The 21,192-nt window shown below is 48.0% G+C and overlaps 1 protein-coding gene across 3 annotated transcripts in view; it reads right to left on the bottom strand.

Moving 5' to 3' along the window:
- The window catches only part of TGFBR2 (transforming growth factor beta receptor 2), an 83,422-nt gene that overhangs the window by 3,070 nt on the left and 59,160 nt on the right, over positions 1–21,192 (bottom strand). For all 3 annotated transcript variants that reach the window (XM_084751877.1, XM_084751876.1, XM_084751878.1), the window contains 3 exons: positions 16,491–17,290; positions 14,579–14,720; positions 2,265–2,392 (listed from right to left, as the gene is read on the bottom strand). In XM_084751877.1, the coding sequence (XP_084608003.1) occupies positions 2,265–2,392; positions 14,579–14,720; positions 16,491–17,290 (1,070 nt within the window). The remainder of the gene's footprint in view (positions 1–2,264; positions 2,393–14,578; positions 14,721–16,490; positions 17,291–21,192) is intronic.

Raw genomic sequence — 21,192 nt, 5'->3', positions numbered from 1 at the left:
CCTTATTTTTTGAGACACAGTTTCTCCCTGAGCCTGGAGCTCGCTGATTTGGGGGTCCTTCTGACTCCTCTCCCTCTGTGTAACCTTCCAGGTGCTCACCACTGCACTCAGCTTCTTGCACGGATACTGGGGGGGGGGGGGGGGAAGGTCCAAACCCTTTACTGATGGTGCCATCTCTCCAGTGCCTAGGGTCCAGTCTTGGTGACACAGGTCGTATGGATTGTAACAAATACATATCCATCTGCTTCCTGCCTTAGGCTGGGTTCTCTCTCTCCTTTCCTTTCTGTTGCCTCTGGTGTCTTACTCTTTCAGACTGTAACAAGCTGGATTACAAAGTACCCTTCTGTTTGAACAGAACTGGGCACCCAAGCCCAGAGTGGGAGAGGCGTTAACCTGGGTTCATTCAGTAAGGCCCATATTTCATGAAAAAACTCAACTCACAAGCTGCTTCTAGAATTGCCTAGGGTGACCCCAGGATGCCCCAGCCATGTCCATTGACATTATGATAGGCCCCGTGACATGGCTGTCTTTGTATGCCAAATATGCCTAAGTGTAAGTTATTTCATAGGTTATCCTCACCAGATAGCCCCACCCCCTTGAGGCCCGTGCAGGAAAGGCTATCCAGAACAGCAACGGACTCCATCACAGCTGGATTTCGTTTTTGCATCAAGAATGGTTTTTTTGTTAATATTTTAAGTCATTTCAGAAAGCCAGAAGGTAAGTAAATAGTCTGAGAGGTGGAAATAAGATCACCTCCTTCCATGGAGAGGTCAGCAATGCCCCTGACGATCTCTACACAGGTGGAACAGATGCATCTAACACTCTTCGTGCAGAGTTGGCACTTGCCTGTCAATACCAGCAACTTTCACAACATCTGGGGAGTCCCCGCTGCCCCCCAGTTCTTGATGTGGAATTAATTGCATAATTCACCTAACTGATAGTATTGATTGATGGCCCTGTTAAGAGTAGAGTGCTATTGTTGCTCTACCAGAAGCATTCATTGTGTTCTGACACAGTAATTACAGGCAGTAAATTAAATTAAATATTAAGCATTACCTTGAAATCAATAGGGCAACAAATCTCATTAAGAGAAAAAAATGTATTATGCAAATTCTTTCCAGAATTTCATCATAATGACTAACTGCTTCATCATAAGAACTTTGCAGGAGAGACCTCACGAGGTGGTGACAGAGTTTAAGTGGAACAGACCATTCCAGTACTTTCTAATTCCTGAGTTTCTACAAACAGCACAAAGCAAAATGCAAAAATTTTTAGCACCAAGGACATTTTGTTTGAGACTCTGGTGAAGATCTCGGCCCTGGGAAGCCTGGCTCACCTACTCCCTGATCGCAGGGCTGGCTCTGGGCCAGGACTGCCCTGAGCAGGCTTCCTGGCCCATCTGTCTTCCTGACTGTGCCTGGCTTGCTGTTCCTGGCCCTCGCTCGGATTCTCCTTGCCTTTAGGCAGACTTACACAGCCATGGCCTAGGAGGATGAAGGACTTCCCAAGAGAGAAATAAAGGGCTTTGCCGGATTGGAAAAAAAATCGTTTTGCCAGAGAGATAGGGAAAACATTGTTCTAGATCTTTCTTGGTGTATCACACATGAAGCCAACTGTCTCTCACTCACAACCTATCCTGTCTTCCCATCTCCTCCGACCTCTGCTATAAGAACAGTCTCAACGTCCAGATCCTGGAAAGGAATGGCAGAGGGCCGTGAGGATGTCACTCAATGGGCCAGGCCCCTCCTTCTCCCCCAGCAAGTTCCTCCTTGACTCACTGCCCTCCACAGTGGTGAGCCAGCCTCTTCCTTCCCAGGCATGCTTACACGCAGCAACCCCCTCGTCTCCACGCACAACGGCAGATACAAGCACGCCAGATACCCGACACCCCTGTTTGCTTCTGGCCACTAAACATTTCTTTCTAAAGCTGAAGTACCACAGAGGGCATGGGACGCAGGCTCCTTATGTGAAGGCACCGCAGTGGACAGCTGACATAGCTAGCAAAATATCTTAACCCTGAATCAAGAGGGCTTGGGAAATGTGACCAGTGCCCTCCAGTGGTTTTCTGGGAACTCTCCGTGAATGCTGTATAAGCCTGGGGAACGCAACTTATGAGGGCAGGGCCATATACACTTACATTGAGTTTCTCCTTATGAACACACAGAGTTACAAAGAACCAATGACTTTGCGCTTAAAGCTCTATCTCCCAGAATCCTCTGCTGCCCATGAGACCTTCTGACTCTTCAAAAGCCAGCACGACATACCTGGTGGTTGAGCCAGAAGCTGGGGATTTCAGGCCGTCCTCGGTCTCTCAGCACATTGTCCTTCATGCTCTCCACACAGGGGTGCTCCCGCACCTTGGAACCGAACGGGGGCTCGTAATCTTTCACTTCTGTGAAGAAAACAGGCAGACACGGGCCAGATGAGCACAAGGCACACGGCTGAGAGACGTGTGCTTGGTGAGTGCCTGGCTGGGTGATACGAGGTGCCGAATGGTAGAGTGAGCCTGTTGCTGGCAGAACACGTTTCATGGTGATGTTGGAAGGATGCTGGACACCGTCCACTGGTGGCTGTTCAGTCCTTCTAGGTATCATGTTACTAGCCGGTACCTACGAACTAAGGCAGACATGGGCCCAGCTTTCCCATCGATGCAGCTGCACTCAACTGGGGGCAGGATACTGTTTCTAAGGAGGGACTCCCGTACAGCACAGGCTGGAGAGGCAGCTCAGCAGTCACATGTGGGCTCTTGCAGAGAGGACCAGAGCTTGGTTCTCAGCACCCAAGTTGGCATTCACACAATTAGTTTTCACTTCAGCTCCAGGAGCCCGGGAGCCCTGATCCTCAATAAATAATGCACCCTCCCCAATCTTTGTGTCAGTTCCCACTTCTGGAAATGCTGGTTCAAGCCATCTGCCCAGGAAGATCTTTCTTTCTCTTTTGGCTGTCTGTCTGAAGATGGCTGTCACTCTGCCACCAGTGCCTTGCAAAGCCCTTCCTTAAGAAATAGGAAGAGTGCTCAGAACCATCCAGCGTCATGGGGGTCTGATGAAGTGCTTTTGCCTTTTCAGAAGGCTTCCTAGCTTTTTCCTTCCCAGGGAACATTTCAGAGAGCGCTCCAGGGGCCACAGTTCTCCTACCCTTACTCCAAAACAACAGGTCAAAACATTGCACCACAGCGAAGAAAATACCAGAATGAGACTCCAGCCCACTGTCCGCCTCAGGGAAGACAGGCCCAAAGAGCAAAGCAAGCACTTGTGTGCTTGAACTGTTAACTAGGGCTGGCATATTCCACTCCAAGTTCTAACCCTTGAAGTCATGTGTGATGGCTCAACTTCATTTTCACCTTGCCTGGACTTGGAATCACCTAGAAGACACACCTCTGGGTGTGTCCCTGAGGTTCAGGAAGGAGAGAACGCCCTATTCTCAATGCACACAACACCCTTCAAGGGGCTGCAATCCAAAAGCAAATCAAAAGGCTCAAAGGAGAAATCCAGGTGACTAGGCCCAGCCCCTCCCTGCCTCAGGACTATGGACACCCCAGGTGACCATTAACTACCTCATGTCCCTGTGTGGACTGTACCCACAAACTCCCAGCCTAAAGAAGTCATTCCTTTCTTAAGATGCTTTGGTTGCAGCTGTCTTGATCACAGCATTTATTTTAAAGATGAAGTTCAAAGGAGGCTTCTGTTTGGGTGAAGATGGCTGCGGAGTGCTTCAGTGTGGCAGGGAAGAAATGGATGTGCTTCCTCAAAGCAAGGGGAAGCTTAGCTGAGTTCCCTCCATTTCTCCTGAGAGCTTGGGCACTGTGAGACTTCCTGTGCTTAAAGGGATACTAGGCCTGTTTCCTTTCTTTAGCTAAAATGGGGAAGGGGGAGGGTCAAGGGTCATTCATCTGGAAGCCTCTGTCAACCGATTCTCTGTGACCCACTGGGGAGGATCGAGAGAGCTTTGCTGCCTTCTAAATTTAAAAAGGAAAAATCAGGTGGGGGCAAAGAACATCATGTGACTTAAGGTGCAAGGTGACCCTTAAAGAGGGAACAGAGGCGCATGCCTGTCATCTCAGTACAGGAGAGATTGAGGCACAGGAGGTGTTAGGAATCTGAAGCCAGCTGGAGCTACGCAATGACCTTTAGGCAAACAGTCTGGGCTACAGAATGAGAGCTCCGTGTCTAAAACGTTCAACCACTAGTCCAGGGCTCTCCCGGGTTAAGAGTGGGGCGAGAAAAGTGCACACATATCTACATCTGCTTAATTAATCAGATCGGCTAATCGATTAAATTTTGTTTAACTAATTAATTAATTGTGCACAAGCCGTGGCGAGCTTGTGGAGGTCAGAGGACAACTTTGGGGAGTTGTTCATTCCCTCGTTCTGCCACGAGGGCCCCGCGACTTGAACTCAAGAGCTCATGTTTGGCGGCTGGTGCCTCCACTTCCTGAGCCATTTCCCATCCTACACACATCTCAAACTAATTTTTTCTTCAACCCCTGAAAATGCCACATTTGCACAATATATGCATCCACAGCAGATAACAATGTGCACTTACTTTTTTTTTTTCTGACTATGGATTTTGTTGATTCTTTTTTCTCTGGTCTTTCTCCTCATTTTAAACACCCTGGTCTTGACTTTTCTTCTCTTTCCTCCTTACACTTGGCTGTGTGTACACCTGCCGCTCAGCCAATACGTCTACTCTCCACTCCGGACACTAAAGCGGAGGTGTTGGCTGCTACCTTTGTGGCTCTTCAGGCAATCCTATTTGCTGTTCTCTGGGCCTCCATGGGGGACCTGGGGACATGAACAGTGCATGGGAGGCCATTCCTTCCTGAAGAGAGTTTTCTAACTGCTCCTCGGATCTAAATTTCCTTCAAGTTTTGGCAGATGTTCACCTTGACCCTGAATGAGAAGGCAGTCATAAACTGAGTTAAAATCTGGACTCTGAGAAGCAAGGTCAAAGGTCAGACCACTGAGGGAGAAGGTTAGCAGGCAGGGAGTCCTGCTGTAGGTGGGTAAGCTGTGAGAAGAATCCCACACTCCGTATTAAAATAGCCCTAGGAACGGAGCAGAATGGCTGCTTGGCGGCATGCATATTGGTGGCCTGGACCCTTTGGCTCCCAGCATCTCCCCACAGCTTGGAAGACTGCAGTGTTCGGTCCACCTCAGTCAAGGACTCACATCTGAACTCTTATTGACTCTGCCTAGCTACTTATCTTTCATATTGGGGCTTAAAATAATTTATAAAATGCACGTGTTTAAGCCCATGAAATTACTCAATGAAGTTTTTTGGAAAAATCAGACCTCTTCTCACCGCTGTGCCCTGGGTTCTTCCACTAAGATGGCTTCGGTGAGATTAAAAGTGATTTAAATCATTACATTATTGGTTATAAGTGGGCACTTCTCAATCTACTTTTTATGAAAGATCAGGTAAGTCGCCCTCAGTTCAATAGGGAGAGGCTTCTGCAAAATGCGGTAGGAATGAATTACAGGGAAATTGAATCCCAGTTGGGTGGCTCTAGCTATACTGCGTTCCTATTAAACTCACTTAGCGGGGTAGTAAGATGGCTCAGTGGGTAAAGGCATCTGCTGCCAAGCCTGAGAGCACAAATGGTGGGCAGAGGGAACCAACTCCTACAGCGTGTCCTTTGACCTTCACAAGTATTCCAGGGTACATGTGTGTTGCCCCAGGAAATAATGTCATAAAAAAAAGTAAAGTCACTGAGACCCACTCTTGGCCCCTTCCTCACCCTATAGGAAGTCTGAAACAAGCACTTCCGGCACACTGGCTTCAAATGAGCCAGGGTGGGAGCGGGGTCAGGACAAAGGAAAATGAACGGAGGTTACTGATCACGTTTTAAGAATGTCACAGGATGCGGAGCAACAGTCTGGAGAGCGGTGACAGCCACAGTTCACCATTTAGAAGAGCGAGGCTGGAAGCCAGTTCCCGAATCTAGAGAGGGTTGTTCCAGCTGTCTCAGCCACACTGCAGAAAAGGCTTTGTCTTGCCTTTCCATGTAGCATCTCATAAGGTGCTTCCTGTATCCTGCCCACAGCACCCAGGGAATACCACACCCACTGACTCCCTGCCAGGTGTCTCCCTCCATCCCAACCTTAGTGAGGCTCTCTCCACCATAGACCCTCAAGAAGGGCTCCTTTGGGGATCTGCGGGATGGAGACAGTTGGTGGTTTCTAAACAAGCTGTGGAAAAGCTAGTTATAAAGAAATCCCCTTGACTGTCGTGATTTCCCTGGCAGTCCACCCAGACATTGTGTGTTCTGGCTTTGGGAAAGGTGGGGCCGGTGGTGGTGATGATGGAGGCGGAGAAAGAACAGGACAGTCTCAAGCGTCTAACCACAAGCAGCAGAGGAGGGCGGGGTTGGCATGGCACCAGTACAATGTTTACTCAGGTTCCTCTTTGTGGGATCCAGGGTGCTGAGACTAAAGCTGACATCTCTACCACAGTCAAGCCAGGCCTGGTCCCATCCTGAGAGTTCTAGGACAGAATGCCCTGTGCTCCCCACATCGTTCGAAACACACCATCCCGAAGAGACCTTTGTTTTACTGCTGCACAAAGCTTCCTCTTGCTTCCCTTCTCCCTGCTGCTAAGGTCGAGGACCACCGCAGCTGCTCTTCTTAGCATTCAGGAAGTCCAGCAAGCCCCTCTGAAGGGAAACAGCCTGCCCTTCTTGGCATCCCCGTGGATCCAACCCCCAGACAGGTCTGGTTTCGCTTTGACCATCAGCATCTGGCCCACAGCTGTTGTGGCTGTAGTTGGGTAGTGTCCCCCAAGGCATAGGCTCCTCTGATTTTATATTTACTTTCCAAATGGTACTGCCTCGGAGTCCTTCAAAACAAATGGTTTTCATCCTGGTCTTCCTGAAGTTTCTCCAAACCTCCTTCTCCTTTGTTCTTTTGGGGCTTGCTTCTTCCAGGAGAAGGCGCTATTTGTATCCAAGCCTTGCTCGCAGCCACTGTGTGTCAGCTTCTATTTCAGGGGTCCAGGCGGCCAGGGACTGGGGTCGGTCGGTTTGCATGTGGGCCACTTCTGGCTGGGGATGAATACGTGTGGTGCCTGCCGTGTTCCCCAAAGGGGGCCTTGGACACCTCCCTCATCCGCCTCCCACACACCACAGTGCAAACACTTGCCCAGACCCCAGTGGCTTGGGACAGAGGCTCTTTGTAAAAGAGAGCCAATCTCAGGCCTGTCCTTGCCCAGTGGAAGTCTCCTGCCTTCTCTCCATTAGAAAGCAGCGGCACAGCAACCATCCTTCCATCTTGTCCTCTCCAAACAACTCAGTTTGCTCTCATTTTTGTCATGTATTCCTTGAGATGCTCCAAGTGTCTGCAGTTCCTACCCTGATGGTGTTATCTGTCCCCTAAATCTGCTATATTTTTCCTTCTGAAATGACTGTATCCACCAGTCCCTTGCTGGACATCAGATCTGCCGCTGACCTGCTCCCTTGGGGAGAGGGAACTTTTGGGCCTGCTGCTCTTGCCAGGTGTGGCGCTATATTCCTGATCCATCTTCCAGTACCAGGGAGCCTGAGCCTGGGGAACTGTGTGATGCCACTGTGAGCTTCCTAGCAAGAGTGTGCCTCAAAAATAAAAATGAACTCCTGTTCCTCCTCAGGGGGAACAGTGCCTGAACACAGAGGCATTCATTAGGCATCATCTGAGTGAGTGAACGAACGGATGGATAAACGAACAACTATACAGAAACTGAGAGCCTTGACATCTGTTAACAGGGATCTGAGGAGCAGGAAGAAGATGACTCTCGGTAAAATGCTTGCCTAGCAAACACAGGGACCTGAGTTTAATCAGAAGAGAGCAAATTTAAAACACCTGTATGTGGCAGCTCCTCCCTACCATTCCAGAGGAGATGGAGGCAGGTGCACACCTGGGGCTTGCTGACCAGTCCATCGGACCTAGGTGGCAAATCCTGGGGGAACTGAGACATCCTGTCTCAAAAAACAAGGTGGACATTCCTGGTTGACCTCTGGGCGTCACACTCACATGTTACACACACGCACGCACACGCACACACACACGTGTGTGTGTGTACACTCAGGGATTCACCAAGGGAGACTGGACATTTCACAGCTGCAGACGTTCAGAAGCAAGACCCCTAAGGAGGATCGCCTGACACTTACTGAAGTACTTAGCAAGGACTTGGTATTTCTGAAGAGCTGTGTGTGCCTGCAGGTTGTGCAGAGAGGCTCAGACCCCCACATACTACTCTGAGTATTTATTTCCTCAGTTCCCCACCAATCAGACTGACTCTGTCCCACAGAGAGGCAGGCCACTGGCTACAGGCCTCCTGGTGCCTTGGTTGTCCCACCCCAGAAGCCTGATTTCTCATCCGTGAGAGGATGAGGCTGCAGGCTCCGAATGTGATTATGGTGAATTTGGTGCACAGATGGATGATGCCGCTGCTTTGGTGATGTCGTTTGTGATGCCTTCAGAGCTTTGTTAGCCTGGACCAAACCTTCCTATTCCCTTACTGTGATGGTCTGTGGGGCTCTGTGGTGGAATGTCACGCTAAAGGAAGCTTACATCTGGCTTCAGAAGGAACGAGTTATCATGTGTTAACACTATCTTCCTGGTAATGCCCAGAGTAACATCCCCAGGGCTGTGCTGGGTGCTTGCTCCCCTGGGCTGCTCTGCAGAGTCCAGGCTGCCTGGGGGAGGACCACTGCAAAAGGACACCCAGCCACACCGCTCAAGAATGCATTGCACTCCAACTGTCCTGCCTTGGCACCTACTGACTTAAGCTGGCCTGGCCATCTAGCTCTCTGTCTTCTTCTGATGCCAGCACCCCCTCCCCCGCCTCCCACCTTGTTGCTATAACTGAACCGCCTCCGGCTACAAGGAAGTTCATGCCTGAGTGTTAGTCCCAGGAAACTGCTTGAAATGGAGTCGACAGAAGCTGAAAGGAGATTATAGTGGTATCGCTAGAGTAAAGATGCAGCATGGAGGTGGGACCGGGAAAATAGAAGGGGCAGGGCGGGGCGTGGCAGCCACAGGGGTGTGGCGGGGCAGCCACAGGGGCAGGGTGGGCATCCCCAGAAAAGTCACCATCACCACAGTCCCCTAAAGCAGGGCAGGAAGGATTTAATTCTCCCAGGACTTCTGTCACATAATGCATGCTGCTTACTGGCTTGCTCTTCTTCATGGCTCGCTTCCTCTGATTTCTTAGAGCTCCCAGGATTACCTGTCTAGGGTTGGCACTGCACTTAGCTGTTCACTTAAACTAGATGGGATATTAGCTGACCCGATCGTGGGTAAGATTGCAATTTGTGATGGCTGATGAAGAAAATATTCTGCCTCATCATTTAAATGTATTAAGTATAATTATTGTGTGTGTGGGAGGGGGCACATGGACCATGACATGTAAGTGGAGGTCAGAAGTCTGTAAAGTTAGTTCTTTCCTTCCACTTCTACATGGGCCCAGATCAACAGGCTTTTATAGAAAGCATCTTTGCCTCTGAGCCATCTCAAAGGCCCTTCATCATCATCATCATCATCATCATCATCACCACCACCACCATCATCATCACCACCATCACCATGACCATCATCATCAGCTACTACTATATCATCATCATCACCACCATCATCATCATCATCATTACCACCTCCACGACCCTTTCTCTTTGGAATTCAACAGCTGACGAAAGGAGTAATCACATATCATCAAGGGGTAAAGGCCAAGCTTTAGAAGGACCAGTGACACTTCCCCCTCCTGCACTTACACATCAAAGTCCCCTAACAATTAGAGAACTTCTTATCTATTGTAGTAAAAAGATGATGAATAGGAAATGTATGTGTAAATGTTTAAAAAGCATGGTTTGTTGTTGATGAAGATGATGTTTTTGGTTTTTTGATTTCTGGTTTTTGCTTTCGGGTTTTTTGTTTGTTTGTTTGTTTGTTTGTTTGAAGTGCAAGTCTTTCTTGTACACTCCAAGCTTCTGGGGGCCACAGTCAGAATTCCTGTCCACCTGTGATCCTGGTATCAGGAAAGAGGAGGACATGAAGGCTTGTCCCTGCAGGGGACACGTATGTATGTGTCTCATGTGCTTTCCACATATACAAATAATGTAAAAAGAAACTTTTCTGACATGAAGACTAGGTTAACCAAGCTGTCTTTAAGGTCTTTAAATTGTCTTAAAAGAAATTTAAAAAGATAATCTAAGGGACAGAGGAGACACTTTACTTGGGGCAGTGCTCGCCATGAGAGGTCCTGAGTCTGGATGCCCACACCCAGGTAAAAAGCTGGGCACGGTGGCATGCACTTGCAATCTCAGTACAGGGAAGGCAGGGGCAGGGGGATCCCTGCAGCTCCCAGGCCACCCAGCCTAGCTGAACTAGATAGGGCCAAGTTCAATGAGGCTCCATCTCAAAAGACAAAGTGGAGAGACAGTGTGGAAGACACAAGAGGTTGACTTTGGGTGTCCACAGGTACACACACACACTAACATACACAACACCCAAACACATAAACACACATGCACATACACACACATGCACGTATACACACCTACACACACACATACACACACACACACACACACACACACACACACACACACACACACACAACGTGATACTCTCAGAAGAGACCAGTGTATTCTCAGGGACTTAAATCTAGTGATGTATGTGAGGGTGAACACAGCCTGGGTTTCTGCCGTCGGAGTGGAGTCAGAAGAATCAGGAGTGGGGAGTTATGATTAAACGAGAGCCAGGATGGGGTTCACGCAGTTTCTGCCTGTTCTTACCACAAAGGCTGTAAAGGGTTTTTCTGAGATGAGCTGAACAAACCACATCCTGGTTCCTTCCACAAGGAAACTGGTTTATCCTTAACTTATTTTAGAACCCAGAAAAGTTGTTGAGCTTGGCTCTACCTCACGTGCCTCAGTTCTTCCTTACTCAGCAAATATCAACAGGGAGATGCTCTTGTCGAGGATTGCAGTGGAAGTGGAATGCACCACAGCCTAAGGCTGACTGTCTTGACAGACATGGAGACCAGACATCATAATCTCAGCGGCTCTCTAGAGAAGCACAGCTCTCAAAGCATGGGAGAAGGTACTGTCAGCCCCGTACACTACCTGTCGGGAACAGCATTGTCTTGGACACGACTCCCGTCAGTCTATAGATTCACTTTGGAGCTGTTAAAGCTTCCAAGCAGAAAATCGTTTATAATGGCTGATAGATGATTAAACAAATTTGACTGTGAGGAAATAGCTCTCTCTCTGTCTCTCTGTCTCTGTCTCTGTCTCTGTCTCTGTCTCTGTCTCTCTCTCTCTCTCTCTCTCTCTCTCTCTCTCTCTCTCACACACACACACACACACACACACACACACACACACACACCTACTTTTAGAAGTATGAAGGAAGACCTCTTAGGCAGGAAACTAGGAGAGAATTGTGCCAGGCAGAGAGGAATCCCCTTATCCACTGAGGCCAGAGAAATAGATGACAGTGACCCGACAAGGAATGAGAAAGAGGTGACCAAGATCTTCCTTGGAGTGTGGGTACCCAAACATATTCTGCAAGGGATGAAGACTTCCACACCCAGCAATGGGTCCAGTTGGAATGGCTCTGGACAATATGTTGGGAAGTTTGGGTTATGAACCAAAGGGGTTGCCATTTGAGCAATGAAATAAGTACCGTATTTTTCAGACTATAAGACACATCTAGTTTTTAGAGCAGTAAAACAAGAAAAACAGTAAAAACAGCAATCGTACCATACCATAAAGCACACACTAATCCCCCACCACATACACTTTTGGGGGGAAAGCATGTCTTATTGTCTGAAAAATATGGTAATGATATTAATGGACATCCATAGAATGAAAGAAATACTCATTGTCCTCTGCTGATATAAGTGCACAAAAAATGGATAAATAACAAGGGGTGGTGAGAGGAAAGACAGAAATTTCCTCAGAGTAAAATGCTACTAATTAACCAGGGGTAAGAAAAACAGAAACATTCGCACGTGGCAAACGTAACAGTGATATAGTGATACTGTTTCAAGTGAGAATTCTCAGTAGATGCTCAAATTAACATGTGAGATTATGTCCAGGCCTGAGTATCCTCCCCTGCATGTATTCATCACAAATTGGAAAACAGCATCTCTACAGAGGGGGACCAGGCAGCCAGACTTCCTAGTTGACATCAGCAGCCCCGGCCTCGGTTCCATGTGCTCAGAAGTTACCATAGTGCTGTTCTGATTACAGACACGTCATCTCAATCTAACGAGAAAACCAGCACAACACAAAGTGGGATCCAGGCTTTGTCTCAAGGTCACCGAAGACTGAGTGGGCTGAACTAAAGCAAGGCTATGGAAACACATGAGTTAGATCTGTGTGAATCCTCAACCCCTGGAGCCCTCTTCTAGGAAAGCACATTACTGGTGACTGGGGAGGACGGGTCAACTGCACCAATGTTAATGTACGGCTTTAATAGAGTTACATTGTTTCTTCTCTTTTGGATTTAGGCTGGGTTTTATACTGAATTAAAGGTAGATGGTGGGCTGGAGTCTCTGTACTTTTATTGTTGTTGTTACTGTTGCTTTCAGGTTTGTGTGTTTAGGGCAGGATTTCTGTAGTCCAGGCTGGCCTATAAGTTACTATGTACCCCTGTAAGTTACTATATAGGCCAGACTGACCTGGAATCTACTGCATTCCTTTTGCCTTAGGATCCTGAATGCTGGAATTACACACTATTCTCTGTGTTAAATATTCCTCTACCAGTCTCATCTTTATGTTTTGAGACGCAGTCTCTTACTCAACCTGGAGCAAGCTGATTTGGGTTGACTGCCTGGCCATTAAGCCTCAAGGATGCCCTTGTGTCTGCCCCCATTAGGATTACAGGTGCCCTCCACAAATTATAACCATTACGTGGGTGCTGAGGAGCTGAACTCATGTCCTCACACTTGTGCACTAAGACTTTATTGATTAAGCCGTCTCCTTAGTGCTCTGTGTTCTTCTTCATGATAGTCTATAAGTCCAATTTATAAAACAAAAGTCTGAAAGAATGAAGCCAAGCTTGCCTTCATGTGGACCAGGCAGGGATGTGCTCATCTTCCAGGTGAGACTCTGATGGAAGCTGCTGAGTGGAGAGTGGGTAACAGACACAGAATGTAGAGAGCTACCAATCTCACTTTCTAGCCATGTGGGATCAATCCTGCCCTAAACAGTGGTAGCAGAACATCCTGGGTGCAGAACAGCCAAAGGCATCTACACTCTCAAGGTCAAGGCGATGGCAGCCTAGGTCGGCTAGTTTTATGTCAACTTGACCCAAGCTAGAGTCAATATGGGAAAAGGAAGCTCAATGGAGAAAATCCCCACAGCAGACTGACTCATGAAGCATCTTTTTGGCTATAATTGATGTGGGAGAGCCCAGCTCACCGGGGCAAAGCCACCCCTGGGCAGGTGGTCCTGGGAGCTCTAAGAAATCAGACTAAGCAAGGCATGAAGAACAAGCCACGAAAGAGCGCTCCTCCGTGGGCTTCTCATCAGCTCCCTCCTCAGGTCCCTGCCTTGTTTGAGTGCCTGCCCTGATGTTCCTGGGCTACGGACTGTTCACCTCAAAGTGTCAGATGAATAAAGCTCTTTGTCCTCATGTTGCCTTTTTTGGTTAGTGTCTCAGCAAGTGATGGGATCCCTAAGGCAATCTCTCACAGTGGAAAGTGACTGACGTGATGCACTCACAGCACAAAGAGAAGAGAGCCAGGGGACCTGGCAGAGCTGTGGTCCTCTGCTTGGGGAGAACGCTCAAAGAGTGAAAGAAGATACTCGAAGGTGGGGAAAGGACAGAAGGCTGGAGCCCCTGGGGTTCACAGAGGAAAGGCAGAAGTCTTAGAGGCAAGCCATCTTCTTCAATTAGCATCCCTAGAGTCTTAAAGCCCAAATAGACATATCAAACCATCCTACTTAGTTTTGTGAAAAAGAAGTCATCTCTCTAAGAGAGTAAATATTTAGTCGAGTGTTTTTTTTTCCAGTCCTTTAGATCCAAATGAGAAGAAACAAAATGCGGATGCTCATCTGACTGTTATCGTTTAGGGAAATAGAAGCAATTCTTATTCCTGCTTCAAGGGGCCACCTCTCAAAAACTACTGACGCATCTGTGGAGAGAAAGGTAACTCTATATAGCTGTGTGAGAGGAGATGGAAAGTTCTTCCTTTAGAAACCTTGGCTATTCGGAATCATCCCCAGCACTTGGGAGGCAGAGGTAGGTGGATCAATGTGAGTTTGAGGCCAGCCTGGTCTACAAAGCGAATCCAGGACAGCTAAGGCTGCACAGAGAAACCCTGTCTCAAAACAAACAAACAAACAAAAACAAAAAACAAAAACAAAACAAAAAACAAAAACAAACCCAAAAAACAAAACCCCCAAAAAACCAGAATCATCCCCAGAAATTCTAGAATAGCCACACGCTACACGATCTCAGCTGTCTCTCAGTGTGGGTCGGTTGGTGCTGAACCCTGCGGCCCTGCCTGAAACAGACAGAATTACATCATCTGGGCTGGGGACAAGAGCGTCTTCACATCATCCCCCACCGACTGCGCTGGGACCAAGCACGTACCTCCCACCGCATTGCAGCGGGATGTCATTTCCCAGAGGACCAGAGCCATGGAGTAGACATCGGTCTGCTTGAAGGACTCCACGTTTTCCAAATTCATCCTGGACTCTAGAACTTCCGGGGCCATGTATCTTGCAGTTCCCACCTAAAGTCAAAAGAGGCACAGCATGAGGTTCATCGCTTAACTGAGGGGATGTGTGATGGGGGACTTAAACTTGGCCTTCTCATAGAGGCTCACTTTTTTGTTTGTGTCTAGAGGTTTCTTATTTTATTCGCCCTGGGGTAGACTTCCAAGATGGCTGGCTTCTTTCGCACCCTCTTGACCAGATACAAAAGCCCAGCAGCTTAAAACAATGGCCTTACAGGCATTTTCTTCCGGCAGCAGGCCTCCAGATAGGGTGGCTCACCAAGCTCAAGGCCAGGCCAGGCCATGTTATGTAACAATTGCGCCCAGCCGTTCTACAATTCTCAGACCCATCAGAGCACATAAAGCCCCCATCCCTCAGGAAGGGACTGGACTTTCGGTTTCCGAGTCCCCCTCTTCTCTGCCTTTGTCTGTGTGTCTGCTGCGCATGCGTATCTTTTCACGGCCAAACAAATGCCTTACTTCAATTGCTGATTCTGCCCGTTGCTGTTTGCTGTGTTTGAGATTTCTCCACTGCTGTCTTTCACCCTCATGATTTTTTTCTCCCTTTCAATTCTTTAACTGCCAGAGAAAAGGACCCTGATCAAGTCCCTAGATGAACCCTCTGCAAGAGCAGCAAGCGTTCTTAGCCACTCAGCCCCCTCTCCACCCTCTTGGGTACTTATTTGTGTTTTTGCAAATTAGATTTTTCCCCCTTATTCTTGAAACACCAAGACTCATGATGAAAATAATTGCCACCCATTTGGGTCACTTAAGGACCATTTAATTTTAATTTACCCCATGGCCCATATGACATAATTTCATAAATCCCTGCTAAATTAAAGTCATATGAAAAGACCAAGTCATACAATAATTTCCATGGATGTGATGTGTAGCTGTAGTCTGGTTACTTAGGCCTGTGATCAATTTTATGATTGACATTAAACAAACAGGGTGCCCACAGGGGGAAAAAACTATTTCTAAGGGAAAATTTTCAAGTGAAAAATGTCTGATATTGTAGCATATTCAGTCCATCCTATGTCAATCACTGTCCTGTCATGCAGAGGTCAAATAATTTGATGCCGCTGTTCCAAAGAGTGGCTCTTCTTGGCATGCCTTTGAAGACACTTTCCTTTTTAACAGAGCACTCTGTGAGTCATTGTCCTGACATACTAATTTGTTTGTGTCTCAGCAAGATGACCTCCACACTGCATGTACTGCTACGGACAGAGTGCTGACAAGGCAGAAAACTCACACACTCCGTTCAGTTCAAGGAGGGCTTTAGACTGTGCCCTGCGTACCAGCTAGAGAAAAAAGCAGTGCTGCTGACAGACCCACTGTGCGAGCATAAACTGCAGGATCACTGGCTGCAAACATGGCTCAGTCGGCAAAGAGCTTGCCACGAGAGCAAGAACACAGCACTTTAGACTCTACACTAAGATGGCTGTGGCACCACATCCTCGTAGCTCCGCCGCTGTGTGGAATGGGACAGAGACAGGAGGACCCCTCGAGCTAGCTGTACAGCCAGCCCAGCCAAACTGGTGAGCTCCAGTTTCAGTAAGCAGCCATGTTGCACTAAACAAGGTGAGTAGCAACCAAGGAATGTGGCTTTCACGTGAATACACATGTGTACACTGACACATATGTGCATCTGCGCGTACACACACACACACACACACACACACACACACACACACACACGCACCTCGTAATGAAAAAATTTCAGAAAGAAAATAAAAGAAAGAGGTGAGGCCAGTCATGAAGTCAGGAGGCAGAGCTGCCTCCACTCACCTGCCCACTGTTGGCCAGGTCATCCACAGACAGAGTAGGGTCCAGGCGCAAGGACAGCCCAAAGTCACACAGGCAACAGGTCAAGTCATTCTTCACCAGGATGTTGGAGCTCTTGAGATCCCTGTGAACAATGGGCATCTTGGGCCTCCCACACGGAGTGTGGTCACTGTGGAGATGAGCGATGCCCCGGGCCAGGGAGCTGCCCAGCTTCCTCAGGTCCTCCCAGCTGATGACATGCCTTGTGAGGTACTCCTGCAGGTTGCCCTTGGCGTGGAACGCCGTGATCAGCCAGTACTGCTTGCCCAGCTCTGTCTTCCGCTCCTCGGCTGTCAGGAACTGCAGGACGTTCTCGTGTTTCAGGTTGATGTCCGAGAAGATGTCCTTCTCCGTTTTCCAAGAGGAGTATTCCTCATAGGGGAAGATCTTGACGGCCACGGTCTCAAACTGCTCCGAGGTGTTCTGCTTCAGCTTGGCCTTGTAGACCTCGGCGAAGCGGCCCTTCCCCACCAGTGTGTCCAGCTCGATGGGCAGCAGTTCCGTGTTGTGGTTGATGTTGTTGGCGCACGTGGAGCTGATGTCAGAACGGTCGTCCTCCAGGATGATGGCGCAGTTGTCGCTGAACTCCATGAGCTTCCGGGACTTGTTGCTCTCCCAGGACGGGCTCAGCCTCTGCTGCCGGTGGACACGGTAGCAGTAGAAGATGATGATGACGGCTATGGCGATCCCCAGCGGAGGCAGGAGACTGACGCCAGTCACTTGGATAATGACCAGTAACAGGTCGGGGCTGCTGGTGGTGTATTCTGATGTGGAGATAAGACAAAAGGGAGAGAAGGCATTAGGCTCAGGAGGTGTGCACCACCAGGAAGCGAGTCCGCAAGCATGTACGTATGCACAGTGGCCTATGAATCGTCTCCATGGATGCTAGAGAGTGAGTCTTCCTGGGGATGCTACACGCTAGCACACCACACGTGTCCTTCCCAATACGAATCTGAACCCAAAATGCTCAAGCATATACCATAATAACCAAAGTTTGATACATACGACATTGTTGTTAGATACTGGTTTCATGTCTCTTCCTCATTAGCAGTCACATAAGTCAATCGGCATGGGGTTGGGGGGAGGTGAGACTAAGGAGATGACTCAACTGGTAAAGCACCTGCCTTGTGAGGATGTGGTCCTCCAGAACCCATGTAAATGTGTACATGCTTATAATCCCAGATTTGGGGGAAACAGAGAGAGGCAGGTGGATCTCTGAGGCTCACTCGTCCATAGTCCATACCGTTCCTGTTGGTCCCAGCCTCCGTCCACTCTGCCCCTTCTGACTCCCAGCCAGGCTACCTGGGAACACCAGCTCTGGGTCTGAGAAGCAGAAAGAGCAGTCTCTGCCAGTCTGTCACCTTGTGTGCACTCAATAGCCTTCTTTTTGCTGGTTGGTGATGGTGGAAACAACCATCTTGTGTGCAGTTTGGGTTTGCCAGCCAGCTTTAATCTTTTGTTATTCGTTCTCCCCTTGGGGAAAAAGGACATGGTTAGTACTCTACCATGGGAAGAGGGTGTTTGAAGACATCCACATGAAAGCCAGAATCCAGTCATGTGTTGTTGTTCATCTGCACTTGAGGTACTCATCAATGACAGGCCTTAGGCTCTGACACTGTGGTCACAGGATTCCTGAATGCCTACTATAGGCAGGCCACTGTCCTCAAACTGCCCTGTGCAGGAGCCGAGGTTTACACACAAATGCTGCGCACTCTGGCACTGCAGAAGGGAGCCAGGTATATGGTACAATATGTGCGGTTGATAGGGCACAAGGAATCCTAGAGGGACGTGGAAGGTACAGGAGCAGAGACTCTTTGAGCCGTTCTCTGACAGATTAGAGCTCCCCATGGGGCACAGAAAGAACACATGTGAGGAAAAATGAGCACATGGCAGATCTTAGGACCTTTCTAGAACTCTCCATGAGGGAACAGAGAGGTATGTAGTTGCTAGAACGTACTGAGATGGATGTCAGCCCGAGGATTTGTAATTACTCAGCTGATAGTCCTCAGCTGCTTCAGTGACAGGGGGAGGGGGTGATGAGAAATCAAGCCAGGGAGCTAAGAGGATGACAGTGGTACCTTCGAAGGAATCCTAACTGACATTTGGTATGGCCACTTAAAGCGACAAAGGAAAGGAGACACACAGACATGGTATGTTCTGACTCACACTGTCTTTTGAGTGAAATGTTTGGTGAATCCATTGACTGAACTCCAAGGTTGTAACTCTGCTTCATGCTACCCAAAACTAAAGTAACTCTGAAATCTTAGAATTCTAGCAACCAGCTGGGGAAAACACAGTGTTCTGAAGAGATACATCAATGAACTTTAAAAACAGGAGGAAGAGGGCTGGAGAGATAATTTAGTGTTAAGAGCATTTGCTGTTCTTGCAAAGGACTAAGGATTGCTTCCTAGCACCCACATGGCAATTTACAACTGTCCTTTACTCTGGTTCCAGGGGGTCTGACACCCTATTCTGGACTTCACACGGGCAGTACACATATATGCATGCAGGCAAAACACTCATATACACAAAACAAAAGTAAAATAAATCTTTAAAAAACAGGAAAAGATATATAATTAGTGACGGAGCCTTCAAGACACAAATAAAATAAAAATAAAGGTATGTTTAAGAGTTAGTTAGTTAGTTAGTTGTTTTTGAGACAGGGTTTCTCTGTGTAGCCTTGGCTGCCATGGACTCACTTTGTAGACCAGCCTGGCCTTGAACTCACAGTGATCCACCTGTCTCTGCATCTCTGAGTGCTGGGATAAAAGGTGTGTGCTACCGTGCCCTGCTGATTAATTTAATTTTAATTATGTGCAAGTGTGTGTGTGTGTGTGTGTGTGTGTGTGTGTGTGTGTGTGTGTAGGTAGGTAGGTAAGTAGGTAGGTGACTTCAGAGGCAAAGAGGGGGTCAGATCGCTTGGAGCTAGAGCTATAGTGAGTTCAGGGTGGGTGTTGGGACCTGAGCTCAGGTCAGCTGCAACAAAAACACACTGTCAACTACTGAGCCATCTTATCAGCCCCTGAAACACACATTCACATTGGATAATAAGTAGTGGACTCTTCTTCTACTAGAAAGACTAGAGTGTAACAAAGACTGTTAGGACAGGGTATGAGTGACAGAGCACGGCAATTACACACACACACAGTCCTGGGCGGCAAAATTAAAGACAGCCTGAAATACTATTCAGGTGCCACAGCAGATTACAGCCCCTAACCCTGCTACCTGCGGACACGTTAGCACAGGAAGGCTTGCTTGTCTCGGCTCTCCTCAGCCAGATCTACACGAGATACCTTGCCATAAACTGATTTGGTTGATTGACTAGATGTTCCTCTCAAGACAATGGGAGCCTCATAGGCGCAAGGGTCAGGTCATCCGGTAATACTGGGATATGCTGGCAACTGGCATAGGCTGGACCACTTCACGACTTCCTATGATCAGGCCGTGAGACGAATAGAGCCTTATGCTGTAAAGCAGGCAGATTTGGCCAGTTTTTGTATGGCCTTATGATCAGGACACCCCCACCTCCCGCTTTCAATGGTTGTTAAACAGAGGGGTTGGTGGAGGGAGAGAGAAGCCTTCTGTGGATTCTCCTAATAGGGACCTTCCTGCAATAAAGATCAGCTCTGCTCCATAAAGCCAAAAATATTTACTATCTGGTACTATTTAATAGAAAGGAAAAAAAAAACCAGCAGCCCCCTATCCTATAAATGTTATTTTTAATGCCCTGTAACACACTGGAAGAATTTGGAGAGATTTTACTTTGGTGCAGTGTGAATATTCCTTTGCACAGATAAGAAAATATGATTCAGACTTTTTAAACTATACCTGCGTGATTTCTTAGCTGTGCCTCCAATGCATTAAAACATCTGCATGACCTGTTCATCTGTTATTAATCAGCTTATAATTCCTAGCTCCTCACAGGAAAGGTCCTCCATGCTCATTTCTATTTCTTCCAAGTCTGAGGCAAGCACCCAAACTGAAATTAATGTGTGTGGTGTTGACTGCAGAAGGTTCCAGAAGTCCCCTAATTTAAGGTCAGAAACCAAATTTTCACTTTCCCCTCCAGCTTCCTGTGACCTTTATTTTTAAGACCTACATATAAAGCTGTGTGTGTGTGTGTGTGTGTGTGTGTGTGTGTGTGTGGTGACTGAATAACATTAGTTAATCTAGAGACTTCAAAGAGGAGGTGAAGGGAGTCACAATAACAACTCAGGCCTGAAGGAAGCTCTAGGATGTGGCTGGATGCAAACAAGAGCCGCCCAGGCACGCCCCCAGCCACGCCCCCAGCCACGCCCCCAGCCACCCCCCACCACTTGAGTTGACCTCTGGGCTTCTATTAGACAAAGAGAGCTTTAGGTATGAGCACACACTGGGGTCAGAAACTCACACTGTTTCTTCCGGCTAACCCCCAAATATGAAAGACTCCAAACTAAGCACATGCCATGTGCTGGCTGGGCTCACAGCGCTTACATAAGTCTTATATTTAATTGCTGGGAAAACTCTGCAGGCTAGAAGTTGCTATTATTATAAGACCCATGTCCCAGAGAGGAAAGCTGAAGTTCAGACTGTTTAATTTCCCAAGACTGACTCAGGCAATAAGGAAGCCAATATTTGCAACAAGCTTTATTTGACCAGAGCTCTTAGCCTTATGCCACAGTGTCTC

This window comes from Acomys minous (genome assembly GCF_964271855.1).
Source record: "Acomys minous genome assembly, chromosome: 13".
NCBI lineage: Eukaryota > Metazoa > Chordata > Mammalia > Rodentia > Muridae > Acomys > Acomys minous.
The sequence above is the reverse complement of the archived record's forward strand: the minus strand, read 5'-3'. Positions and strand labels throughout refer to the sequence as shown.